The following is a 14,205-nucleotide window of genomic DNA, read 5'->3' as shown; positions in this document are numbered from 1 at the left end:
GGAAGGGGAGGGAGTGAGAGGGACTGGGAGCTTGGGGTAAATAGATGCAGAATGTTGCCCTTGGGATGAATTAGCAATTGGGTCCTGCTGTGTAGCATTGGGAACTCTGTCTAGTCACTTATGATGGAACACATAATGTGAGAAAAAAGAATATATACATGTATGTGTAACTGGGTCACTATGTTGTACAGTGAAAAAAAATATAAATAAAGATTAAAAAAAGATGCTCAATATCACTAGTTATTAGGGAAATGCAAATCAAAACAATTGTTTTGACATCATACACAGCAATTTTTTTAGATTCATTATGAATTTTTTTAAACTTTTGCAATTCTTTAATCAGAATCAGCTTTGCTCTTATTGAATTTATCTTTCATATTCCTATTTTCATGTATTAGCTGCTGGTTTTCTACTGAAACTTACATAGTTTGGATTTTAGGCTTAAAGAACCTTACTTTCATAGTTTGTGGATCATGATGGCTAACTTATCTATCTTTAAGTCCATTGGAAGGAAGATGAGAGACTGAAATATTATTTGATAGCTGTCCAAAGTAGAGTTTCATTATTTCATGGAATATCATTCTGATATGGCTATGTGTAGCTGGGTACAAATTCCTGCTCTATGTTTGAAACAGAGTCAATGATTATCACTATTTTTTCCAGCTTTATTGAGACAAAATTGACATAAAACATGGTGTAAATTTAAGGTGCATAGGATGTTGATTTATTGAATTAAAAAAAATTTTTAAAGACTGTGCCTGTGGCATATGTAAGTTCCTGGGCTAGGGATCGAATTGGAGCTGCAGTAAAGTCTACAGCTGCAACGTACACCATAGCTGGTGGCAACACCAGATCCTTAACCCAGTGAGTGAGGCCAGGGATCGGGAACTCCAACATGTTGGTTTATATTTTGCAAAATTATTACTACCATAGCATTAGCTAATACCTCTATCATTTTACATACCTATCATTTCTTTTTTGTGGTGTAAACATTTAAGATCTATTGTCTGAGGAACTTTGAATTATAATACTACAGTTTTAACTATAATTAACTATACCATCTTGTACATTAGATTCCCAGAACTTATTCATCAGAAAATTGGAAGTTTGTGCTCTTCGTCCAACATTTCCCTATTTTTCCCACCCCCAGACTTTGGTAACCTTCATTATAGTTTCTGTTTCTATGAGTTCAGCTTTCTTAGATTCCACACATAAGTGACATAACACAGTATTTGTCTTTCTCTCTTTGACTTATTTCACTTAGCATAATGCTCTCAAGGTCCATCCATCTTGTTGCAAGTGGCAGGATTTCCTTCTTTCTCATGGCTGACTAATATTCCATAGTGTATGTAATGCCACGTCGATTCATTCATCAGCGACCATGTAGGTTTTTTCTATATCTTAGCCATTGTGAATAGTGCTGCAATGAACATGGGGAAGCAAATATATCTTTGAGATCCTGTTTTCATTTGTCAGTGATAATTAAGATGTGTCCCATATGATAACCAGTTCCATGAGGAAAAGCCCCCCCCCCTTTTAGGGAATAGTATATATATTAGTGCTTTGCAAATGGTCATTTTTCAATGCATATAGATAAGTAGTAATTATATACATTATTTATCAACAAAGTGACTTCTCCTGTAAATGTTTATGTCTGTATAATTAAATGTGTAATAGAATTATGGCACTGGAACCTAAAAAGTACTCTAAAACAATAAGCACTTATTTGAAAAATATGAACAGTGCAGATATAAAAGGTTGGAGACTCTTCCCTGCCCTTTTCCTGCCTCTCATCTTTCAACCCCACTTCCAGATGAAAGCATTTGAAATGGTCCTACTAGATTTTCATTGTTATTAGTTGCATATATCTTTTCCTTTCTGGTTGCAATAAGGTCACATCAGCATTTTCATGAAGATTAACACTAAGCTTTAGCAGAAAGTAAATACAACTACTTTAAACATTTTGTTTTGGTGGAAGATTGAGTTTTACACTTGTTTTCCTTACTTTATCAATAGGAGTAACTTTTAAAGCTGTTTGTTCTTGGAGATAGAAAAAAATTAATTTTTTTCCTGATACTTTCAAGAAAATGAGAATATTTTTCAAAGTCTTTACCTTTTCCCACCCTCCTTTCTTTCTTTTCACATAGTATTTTTAACAGTTCAATACATTTGATGTTTTCATTATTAAGTTTATAAATCTGTTTAAAATATCAGGAAGAAGGTTATAGGATGTCAATTATAATGAATGTATTTGTAAAAATTATTTCTGGCTTCGTTGTGTTTCTCTTTGTTGTCTCCCCATGTAACATGGAATATGACCATCCCTTTCTTTTGCCTAAAAACTTTTTTGTTTGTCTTTTCTAGGACTGTACCCACTGCATATGGAGGATCCCAGGCTAGGGGTCTAATTGGAGCTGGAGCCATGATGGGAACTCCCATGCCTAAAAACTTTTGAGGTCTTCTCATTGCTCGTGGCATGAAATTCAAAGACACTGGCTTGGTGGACCACCTGTGGCTCCAGCCTGCTTTTCCCAGATGGGTCATCACTTTTTCCTCTTTCCTGCTCTGCGCTCTGCCTCTCCTTCACCTGAGAGTTGCATCAGACCTCTTGTCCTTCTGGAATATGATCTGCATCTTCAAGTCTCCGTGTGAATACTTGTTCTCCTCTCTCTGGCTAGAATTTTCTTTACTTACTTTTCTAATTGTCCATTTCCCCCTTACCTTCAAAAACTGGGTCAAGGAGTTCCCGTTGTGGCGTAGGGGAAAAGAATCCGACTGGGAACCATGAGGTTGTGGGTTCGATCCCTGGCCTTGCTCAGTGGGTACAGGATCTGGCGTTGCTGTGAGTTGTGGTGTAGATTGCAGATGAGGCTTGGATCCCACGTTGCTGTGGCTGTGGTGTAGGCTGGCGGCTACAGCTCTGATTTGACCCCTATCCTGAGAATCTCCATATGCTGCAGGTGCGGCCCTAAAAAGACAAAAACAAAAAAACAAAAAAAAAAACTGGCTCAATATATCATTTTCTTTAGGTAGCTTTTGTTGACTTTCTTTGCCAAGCATATTTGCGCCCTTATTAAATTCTATTAGTTTATTAGTTATAACCTTCATTTTTATTGCTCTCTGAGTAACTTAGTTTAGCTTGGGATATGATTGCCTTGGCTTGAATTAACTTTGCCACTGATTAGCAATCTGCCTTTGGACAAATCGCTTAAATATTCTATCCCTTATTTTTCTCACTGATAAAATAATAGTACCTTATATGTTATTTAGAAGCATGAAATGAAATAGTCTTTAGATGTTCTCAGATTGTGTTATTTATGTATTAAACAATAAATATTAGATATTTACTCTTAGGACCATTTTTTTTAGCCTTTAGCTTAGTATCTGCACAAAGAATAAGTATCTTTTTTTTTCTTTTTTTTTTTTTTGGTGCAAGTTTCTGGACCAGGGATAGAATTGGAGCCACATCAGTGACAACACCAGTTCCTTAACTACCAGGCCACCAGGGAATGCCTCTTCTTTTCTTCTCTTTTTTTCTCTTTTTCTTTTCTTTAAAGAAGTATTATCTTAATGTTTTTAATTGCTTGAAGGAAAGTTTTTCTGTATAGACTTATAAATTATTTATGTCACTTTACTTAACTCTTAATGTAGATGATAATTCTAAGAGTTTCTAGTCTTTTAAAACAACTGAAGTTTTTATTGGCAGCTGGCTTATTGTTTTAATTTTAAATGTGTTGAGGTTGTCCAACTTTCTTATCCCCCAATAAGTAATGAAGGAGCAGGGTAAGCACTTTCTACTCTCCACAGATGGTACTTGTTTTCTTTCTGGGGACTGGTCTGTGCACTTGGAGTTGTCTGACAGGTCTGTTCTCTTGTCCCTGCAGGCCTTGTGTAGAATCACTCGCCATTCCCCCACAGCCTTCCAGAACGTCATTGAGAAGGTGGGACTGACCTCGGTGATAAACTCCTTGGCCTCTGCCATCTGCAAAATCCAGCAGTACCTGTTGACCTTATTCACTGCTATGCTGTCCTGTGGGATTCATCTTCAGAGGCTAATACAAGAAAAGGTTTGACTCAGAATTTCGCTATTGCTCTACTTACAAAATTGTTGTTTTCTTCTGCCATTTTAGTGGTTCAACTAAACCGCTAAACACATCTCTGTAGAATTTATTTTTCATCTCGAGGGGCCTTTTTGAACTTGGCCAACCTCTGTACCACAGGCCATTCATCTAAAGATGTTGTTAAGAGTCTTTTAGTGATTAAAATAGAAATCCAGTAAATGGCTCTGCCTGCTTGTCCCATTTCAGTAATGAAAAGCCAGAAAATTTATGAGTCCTTCCTACTTGCTAATACTTCTTATACCTCCTTGTCCTCAGCCCCTAACTGTTTTTCCAAATCCTTTGCCTGCCTTAAAGAGGGGCTCTCTTTATATTCTCTGCTTACTGACTCATTTTTATTCCTTTCCTCATCCTAATACTCAGCCAATACACATCACCTTCAGAGCTCCCTTTCTCTTGTTTTTTACCTAGTCTCCTTCTCATTCTTTGATCCACCTTTATTTTATGTGCTGTAGCATTTGTAAGTGTTCAGTTTCTATCACAAAACTGGATGGCTACAAAGAAGTCTCTAGTGGCTTTCCTCAAAGTGTCTTCTCTAGCTAACTGCTAAGGAGTGGTCCCTGGACCAGAAACAGTGGAATCATCTGGGAGTATGCTGGAAACACAGCCCCTCAGGCCCCATGCAGACCTGCTGGATCAGAACTGACATCTTAGTGTGGTCTCCAGAGGAACTGTTGGAACTTGATGGTTGGAGAAGCCCTGCCCTAGAATATTAGTGTTTAGTGAGATGTTAACAGGTTAAAAAAAGTGGACCATGGCTATATGTACATCTTTGGAAAGCAATGCATCAAGGACATACTTTTACTTGTGTCACCTTTCCCAGTTTTTTGTGTGTTCTTGTGTATTATAAATCTTCATGAGGTGAATGTGGTATGCAGTTATTGGACCAATTTCCCCTTTTCCAAGGGGAGAACCTGTCACACTGAGGTTTTGTAGAACGTGGTGAAGTTAACACTGCTGATAAGGGTGGAGGGAGCCATTTAAATAGAGTGTTTACTCTGGTTCCTCTGCATGAAATGCAATGTGTTAAATTTGTTTTGTTATTTTTTTTTAAGACTACACTTGTGGCATATGGAAGTTCCTGAGCTAGGGGTGAAATCAGAGCTGCAGCAGCCAGCCATGTAAATGCGGGATCTGAGCTGCATCTGTGACCTATGCCACAGTTTGCAGCAATGCCGGATCCTTAACCCACTGAGCGAGGCCGGTGATTGAACATGCATCCTCACAGATGATAGTTGCGTTCTTAACCTACTGAGCCACAACAGGAACTCCTAAATTTGTTTTCTTATAAAAGTTAAAATGTCAGTAATTAATATGAATAATTGTCAAGCTTACATAGCAAACTTGATTTTTGAAAGTCAAAATAGAAAGCAAACCACTTCTTGCCTTTAATTAGTCTGAGATTCTTCTAGGAAATTTGAGCCTCAGAGAAAGTATTTTCTTTCCAATAGTCTGTATCCCATTTTTGCTGTAAGAAACCTGTAAAGACTTGGAAATTTTGTCACTGCATTAGAAAAAGTACTACCTGAATAGTTTGTGTAAATTGTGATAAGAAAAGTTCAGCTTTCACATAGGTATAGAATGATGAGCGTGACAGAGGACTCGCTTGAGTTACACATCATGTGTTCTATGTATTCTAGTAATTGGAGAAATGGGCAAAGCAAAAAAGTGACAAACTATTTTTCCATACTTCCTTCCAAAAAAAAAAAAAACCCACAAAAAAACAAACTCTTAATAGTATGCTCTTTGGTAGATGGTACTTTATATGTAATTCTTGCATCTTTGTTGGATATAGGGAATTGATAATGTTTTCACAATTCAGTTCAGTTGCTTGAATGACTCTGAACAAGAAGCTTCTGGAAGGCTTGACCAGGCATAAAAAATAAAAACTTGTAAGTTTGGTGTGAGTTTATTTACTAATCTGTGCCCTGTTTTTTTTTTAAATCCCTGGTTTACTTTGTAGTTTTATTTTTCTGATTCTTCGAAGCTGTTAATGTGTTCTTTTTTTTGGGGGGGGGGCTTTTGTCTTTTTTTAGGGCTGTATCTGTGGCATATGGAGGTTCTCAGGCAAGGGGTTGAATTGGAGCTGTTGCTGCCGGCCTACACTACAGCCACAGCAATGCCAGATCCTTAACTCAATGAACAAGGCCAGGGATCGAACCTACAACTTCATGGTTCCTAGTCAGATTCGTTTCCACTGCGCCACAACGGGAACTCCTGTTAATGTGTTATATAAATATTCCATCTTAAGATCTGGGGCCAGAGGATTTTAGGAGTGCATAAATGTGTTTCCTGCTGTTTTGCTAGGAAGAAATGTATTGGATGAGGTCATTGCAATTTTCCTTAATTATAATATCTGGACACTTGAAGTAGCTAATGCCATTTTAATTTATTTTTATTGGATTGTGTTTATAGCTTTTATGAATTTTAGGTTAAAGTTTAAAACCCCAAATATATGGAATATAGAATTCAGAAGACTAAAGTTCTTAACCTTCCCCCAAATAATATCTTCAAAAATTTTGACATATACCTTTCAAATTTGTATTTATTTGTACACATGGGCACAGACATTCACGTATTTTCTCTTCCCTGCTGCCACACACACACTCTTAGAATTTTTCTAACAGAAATTGTGTCAATTGTATATTGTTTGTTCATACTTTTCCCATTCAGTGATGTTAGGAGTGTGTGAAAATTCTTAAAGGTACAATAGTGAACTGCTGGAATGGACTGGGACACCTTCGTGCATTGCTTGGCGGAATGTCATAACCCTTTTTAAATGAGATTGAAGAGTTACACTGAGTATAACTGGGCTAAACTTCTTTAAGGAAAGTATGATCCAAAAACAATTTTAGGTTTAATCAATACATTTTTCACTTCCATCAGCATTAAATAGGAGAATTGTGTCAGTGTAGTTATCCACATGAACTCTCTCTCTCTGTCTTTTTTTAGGGCTGCACCTGTGGCATATAGAAGTTCCCAGGCTAGGGGTTGAATGGGAGCTGCATCTGTTGGCCTACACCACAGCCACAGCAATGCCAGATCTGAGCTGCATCTGTGACCTACAGCACAGCTCACAGCAACACAGGATCCTTAATCCACTGAGTGAGGCCAGGGATTGAACCCACATCCTCATGGATTCTAGTTGGGTGTTGTTACTGCTGAGCCAATTGGAACTCCCTCTTTTTTTTTTTTTTTTTTTTTTGAGGCTGTTATCGTTTGATGGCCATGCAGTACTCATTGATTTTTACCTGTGACGGTTGATTGAAACAGATCAATTTTACCTCTTGAGATGTGCAGAAAGTAAATAACTTTGAAGTTCTCTACATCAGCATTGTTTTTTATTCGTCTCGTAATTTTATCTTTGTGATATGTGCTGGAGGGCTTTTATCCTTTTGCTTAATTTTGGTAATGACACCATTTTGTTTGTGATGGAAGCTTCACATATTTTGACCAATTCTTAACATTGTTAACATTGCATCATACCATTTTCATGTTACAGATAGATCCGTTCTGAAATCACTGCCAAAAACCATTTGAATGTTGGACATAAACTCATCCTTCTGTGGTTTGGGTTATAGACCTAAACAGCTTCTGCCTTTTTTGCCTTCACATGTAAAATTTAGTTATGTTGAGCTGGATGGCAAGATGAATTTCAATCAAAGCTGAATACATAGTGGATTGCAAACTGAAGTGACCTGAGGTCATTTTTGGTTCTCTAAAGGTAGTTTTGATTATTTATCCTTGGCACTAGTCTTTGCCTGCAGCCTGTAATCTTCCCTCCTCAGTGTTGTAAGATTAATACTGTTCCAGAGGTCTAGTGCATGTTGCTTAAGATTAAGTATGTTGCCCTGGGCAATTAGTTTTAGGGAGTTACTACTGTTGATTTAGGTTTTCTGAAATGACTAAATGAGAATTTATTTAGGGCACAAGATGCTTTTAGGTTTAGCTCCAAAATTAGTCTATAATGTGTATTCTAAGGGGCTCAGAATTATTGTTCCAAACAAATCTTGTGTACAGTTTCTTTTATCTTTGGTATTTGCTATAGCTTGTCTAGTTTGTTTCACTCGAAATCATAAACATTGTTTTAGTTTTGCAAGATTGTTAGTAATGGCTGCATAAAACTAGATCAATAAGAAATACAAGCAGACCTCATCATCACTTCTCACTGACATTTCTGTGTTTTAAAATTATGACTGTGGCTGTATGAAACTTTGTTGTGCCTGAAAAAATTTTCTCTTTCATTATTACCTATGCTATATTTCACTTATCTCTTGCTGTGTAACTACTTCAAAACATAGTGGCTTAAATAAGACCAGTAATTTATTTTGCTCACAAATCTATAATCTGGGCAAAGCTGGGAAAAATTGAGTGGGGACTGGAGAACAAACTTCCCAGATGGCTCACTCTTCTGACTGGCAAGTTGGTGCTTGCAATTCCCTGGGAACCCAGCTGGAGCTCTGGGCTGGGAGCCTCAGTTACTTTCCATATGGACTCCCAAAGGCTGCTTGGGTTCCTCAGTGCTTGGCAGCTGAGTTCCAAGAGAGAGTATCTCTAGGGAGCCAGGCAGAAGCTGCATGGCCTTTCCAAACCTGGCCTTGGAAATCATGCAGTGTCACTTCTCTGATTTCTCTTTCCTATTCCCTACCCCTCTCACCTGCCCTCCCCATGTACATGATTAGCCTTTGTAATGAAAGAAGGTGAAACTGAGCATAGGTAGACACAATCTTTGCTACAATTACAATTTGACAAATTCCCTATTTGGAGATGTTAAGGTTGTTTCTTGTTTTTGTTCTTGTCTTACAAAAAATACTGCCTCGTGGTATAAGTATTCTCATAATTAAAGCTATTTTGTTCATCACTTTGTTAGGCTAAAATTCTTGAGATGTAACAATTGTGTGGGAAGAAAATAACCGTTTTAAGACTTTTGAGAAACAACTCAGTTTTCTACCAGCCAGAGGAAAGGTTGAATGCTTATTTTTACATGAGCTGTATTTAAGATTTACCCATTTACCCATGACCATGCCAACTCATCTTTGCTAGTCTACTTTGTAGTAAAACAGATCCTTACTCTTCCTAAATTTGCATTTCTTTGCCTACTAGTGAGGGTACATGAGTTTTTTGCTTGTAGACAGTTTAGAGTTCTTTCATTAGTTGTTTGCATGTTCCTGTAATTTTTTAAACCAGAGTGTTCATAAATTTTTTTATTGGTAAAAGTTATTTATACCTAAAGATAATGATTCTTTGCTAAAAGTTTCAAATGTTTCAAATATTTTTTCCAGGATCGTGTATTTATTTTAACAGATATATTATATAGTCTTATTAAGTTTGTGTTCCTCCCTTATTTAAATTTTTACAACCTGTTTGGAGTCTTCTAGTAAAGGTAGTAAAGTAAGGACATCATTAGATGAATAGTCCTTTATCTTTTTTATTTGCTATAGTCTTAAATATACTTGTGATTGTATTCCTCTATTGTTTTATTTAACTTTTTCATACATGTTTCAAAATTGTAGTTCTTAGAGCTTTATGCTTTGTGATATTTTCTTTTTCTTTTTTTTTGTCTTTTTTCCTTTTTTTAGGGCCACACCTGTGACATATGGAGGTTCCCAGGCTAAGGGGCTAATGGGAGCTGTAGCCACCAGCCTACACCAGAGCCACAGCAACGCCAGATCCAAGCTCCGTCTGAGACCTACGCCGCAGCTCACAGCAACGCCAGATCCTGAACCCACTGAGCAAGGCCAGGGATTGAACCTGCAACCTCATGGTTCCTAGTTGGATTCATTTCTGCTGCGCCATGACGGGAACTCCTTTGTGTGTGTGTGTGTGTGTGTGTGTGTGTGTGTGATGTTTTCTAGTATTTAGTTGGACAAAAACCTTCAATGATTATATCAAGCCTATGAAATGTATAAGTGTAATCATCTCCACTTTATTTTAAAATTGAGGTAACTGAATCAGAGAGGGGCTGTTTTGTTGAGGAATGTGGTATTTGTGCTCAGGTTTCTTGACTTCAGATACCAAGTTCTTTACCAGTACATTAAGATACTAAATTTTTTCCAGTGTTTTCTTTTCTTTCTTTCTTTCTTTTTTTCTCTTTTAGGGCCACCCATGGCATATGGAAGTTCCCAGGCTGGGGGTCAAATCAGAGCTGCAGCTGCCAGCCTACACCACAGCCACAGCAACTCAGGATCCAAACCCCATCTTTGACCTACACCACAGCTCTTGGCAGTGCCAGATCCTTAACCCACTGAGTGAGGTCAGGGATCGAACCTGCATCCTTATGGATACTAGTTGGGTTTGTAACCGTTGAGCCACAATAGACACTCTTCCCCCAAGTGTTTCCTTATCACTCAATAACTATCAATAGTTTTCTTTGTTTAAGTCATACATTTCTAAGTTTTTCTTTTAGTGGTTTCTATTTTTGTCATTTTTTATCTTTATTTTTTTTAAATGGCTGCACCTGCAACATATGGAAGTTCCTGGGCCAGGGACTGAATCCGAGTCACATGTTTGGCAACCTCAGATTATCACACAGTACTGGGCCAGGGGTTGAACGCGTGCTGCCGCAGCTATCTGAGCTGCTGCAGTTGGCCTCTTAACCCACAGCGCCACTGTGGAAACTCCTTTGTTATTCTATTATAGAACACATATTTATGTATTCACAAAAAGGCATATATAAGAATGTCCATAGCAGCTTTACTTATTATAGTTCTAAACTCCACGAACAACCCAAATGTCCAAGAATAAAACGGATATATACATTTTTCTATGTTCACACAGTGGAATATTATGCAGCAAGAAAATATGAACTACTTCTATGTATAACATAGCTGATGTTCACACCATGAAATTGAGTTTTGTGTATCTTTGATGTTTCCTCTTTTTTCTGATTAACTTAGTGCTTTATCTGTTTTGCTGATATTTTTCTAAGTGGTGGCATTTTAATCTGTCATTTTACTTTTTTTTCTGTTTTTTTACCATATTAGTTTCTGCTTGCATCTTTATTTTCTCCCTTTTGCTTCATTTTACTTTACCCTGTTCTTTTTTCAGCTTTTTGTTTTGGGAATTTAGTTCACATATTTTTATTCTTTTATTTTAACTTACAAAATGTACTTATAGGTTGCATTGTCTTCTGATTACTGCTTTAATTGTATCCTGTAGATTTTTCTCTTATTTTTTGTCTTTTCAGGGCTGCACCTGTGTCATATGGAAGTTCCCAGGCTAGAGGTCGAATTGGAACTGCAGCTGCCGGCCTATGCCACAGCCACAGCATCATGAGGTCTGATCTGTGTCTGCGACCTATATCACAGCTCACGGCAGTGCTGGATTCTTAACCCACTGAGTGAGAGTGGGGTTTGAACCCGTGTCCTCATGGATACTATTCAGGTTCCTTACCACTGAACCATGATGGGAATGCCAAGATTTTTATATATAGTATTTTTACTATTATCTCTTTAAATTCTGCAAGTTTGGTTTGCATTTTTTCCTTTATGTGATGATTATTTAATAGAGAGTTTTAAAATGTTTCAGGTGGAAGGGCCTTTTGAATTGTTGATTTTTTTAAATTCATTTGTACTTTTATAGCATTGTGATCATGACTTTTTTTTTTTTTACTTTATGGATTCTATGAAGGTTTTCTTTGTCACCTATTATGTAGTCAACTTAAAGGAACATTGCATGTTTGATTTAAAAAGGTATATTTTTGGAGTTGCCATCATGGCTCAGTGTTAATGAACCCATTTAGTATCTGTGAGGACATGGGTTCAATCCCTGGCCTCTGTCAGTAGATTAAGGATCTGGTGTTGCTGTGAGCTGTGGTGTAGGTCACAGACACGACTCGGATATGATATCTGTGGCTCTGGTGTACGCTGACAGCTGTAGCTCTGATTCGACCCCTAGTCTGAGAACGTCCATGTGCTGTGGGTATGGCCCTAAAAAGACAAAAAAAAGTATTTTCTGTTATTTTAATCTAAATTTAAATACATATCCATAACATCTAATCTATTAATTATGATATTTAGTCTTCTGTATCATTGTTTTTGTTCCCATGATGGTTAAGGACTGAAAATGGTTGTGATTAAGTCTTCTATTGTTTCTATCATCTCCTGTAGTTTCCACTTTATCTTTTTTCTTTTTAGGGCTGCACCCATGACATATGGAGGTTCTCAGGCTAGGGCTCTGATTGGAGCTACAGCTGCCAGCCTACACCACAGCCACAGCAATGCCAGATCTGAGTCACATCTGTGACCTACACCACAGCTCATGGCAACACCGGATCCTTAACCTACTGCGTGAGGCCAGGGATCAGATCCACCACCTCATGGTTTCTAGTTGGGTTTGTTTCTGCTGCGCCACGACGGGAACTCCCAGTTTTCACTTCTTTTTTTTTTTTAAATCTATTCCAGAGTTTATTTAGTTATGTTCCGAAAGGAGTAAGGAAAGGCAGAAGTCTGTCTTTAATAAAATAACTGAATAGATCATTTTGTTATTGAAGAGCCAGTAAATAAGAATCTCTGCAGATGGTAAACTGAATATAAGTACAATGTAATAATTGAATTGCCTTCTTGATTACATTCGTACATCTGTTTTTTATCTTTTATTTATGTGTATATTTTTTTCTACTGTACCAGTTTCCACTTTTTAAAGGCATTTGCTATACTGTGTAAAGCATAATCTTCATTACTACATTCAGGGGTGTTGTGTTCATGTTGTGAACAGTGGTCTTTGGCATTAAAAGGTGTTGTTTTGTTTACTACTTTTTTGGCCTAAAATCCTACCCTGTATGTCAGGAAGAATCATGTAATTATTCGTATAGCTGGAACAAACTTTCTTTCTTTCTTTTTTTTCTTGAATTCACCTGGTGTGTATGTATGTGCATTGATGTATATATAAAATTTACATACACTGCGATTCATTTTTTTGGAGTATAGTTATATGCATAGACTCTTGTCACCATCACCACAAGAAGGAAACAGCAATTCCAACATCCCAAAGAATGACCTTGTGCTGCTGCTTTTTTAGCCAAACCACGTCCCATCCCAGTCCTTAGCATTCAGTGATGTCTTCTCTGCCCATATGATTTTAACTTTTCTAAAATGTTATATCCATGAGATCTTATTGAATGTAATCTTCAAGACTGGTTTCTTTTACTTAACATAATGCATTTGAGATTCCTCCATATTGTTTTGTGTATTGTTGGTTCATTCCTTTTTATTGCTGAGTACTATTCCATTATGTAGATACAACACAGTTTCTTTATCCGTGTGCCCATTCAAGGACTGATGGGTTGCTGCCAGTTTTTGACTATTATGAGTAATGTTGCCATCAACTTTTATATGTACTTTTTTCTGTGAATATCAGTTTTCATTTCATTAAATACTCAGAGGTATAGTGGCTGGGGCATATATGATAGGAGTGTGTTTAACATTTCTATAAAACTACCATACTGTTTTCCAGGATAATTGTGCCATTTTATGTTCCCACCAGAAATGTATGTAGAATTCTATTTGCTACATATACTTGTCATTTTTCATTTTAGTCCTTCTAATAAATGCATAGTGGTGTCTTGTGATCTTAATTTCTGTTACTGTAATAATTATGGTATTGAACATCCTTTCATGAGTTTATTTATTTATTTATTTTTTGCTTTTTAGCACCATACCCACGGCATATGGAGGTTCCCAGGCTAAGGGTCGAATTGGAGCTGTAGCTGCCGGCCTACACCACAGCCACAGCAATGTAGGATCCAAGCCATATATGCGACCTATACCACAGTTCATGGCGATGCCTGATCCTTAACCCACTGAGCAAGGCCAGGGATTGAACCTGCATTCTCATGGATGCTTGTCAGATTCATTTCTGCTGAGCCATGACAGGAACTCCAAAACTTCTATATCTTGAATTGCAGTTATTTATCCTATTTATTCTTCTGTAGTCTAGAACACTGTTTTAGTTATGGTAGTGGATATTTGAATGGTTTTGGAATTGTTGCGTGTGTGTGTGGGAAGTGGTGTTAGTGTGGGAAACAGATTTGTGATTGTGGTCCTTGGATCACTGTATACATTAGAACTGGGAGCTGACTGTGGGAAAT

The 14,205-nt window shown here is 37.3% G+C and overlaps 1 protein-coding gene across 3 annotated transcripts in view; it reads left to right on the top strand.

Annotated features, from left to right (window-relative positions):
* The window catches only part of ULK4 (unc-51 like kinase 4), a 521,416-nt gene that overhangs the window by 122,683 nt on the left and 384,528 nt on the right, over positions 1–14,205 (top strand). For all 3 annotated transcript variants that reach the window (XM_047770666.1, XM_047770657.1, XM_047770675.1), the window contains one exon: positions 3,885–4,067. In XM_047770666.1, coding sequence (XP_047626622.1) covers positions 3,885–4,067 — 183 coding nt within the window. The remainder of the gene's footprint in view (positions 1–3,884; positions 4,068–14,205) is intronic.

The sequence above is a fragment of the Phacochoerus africanus genome, chromosome 1, assembly GCF_016906955.1.
Source record: "Phacochoerus africanus isolate WHEZ1 chromosome 1, ROS_Pafr_v1, whole genome shotgun sequence".
NCBI classification, from domain to species: Eukaryota; Metazoa; Chordata; class Mammalia; order Artiodactyla; family Suidae; genus Phacochoerus; species Phacochoerus africanus.
The sequence above is the reverse complement of the archived record's forward strand: the minus strand, read 5'-3'. Positions and strand labels throughout refer to the sequence as shown.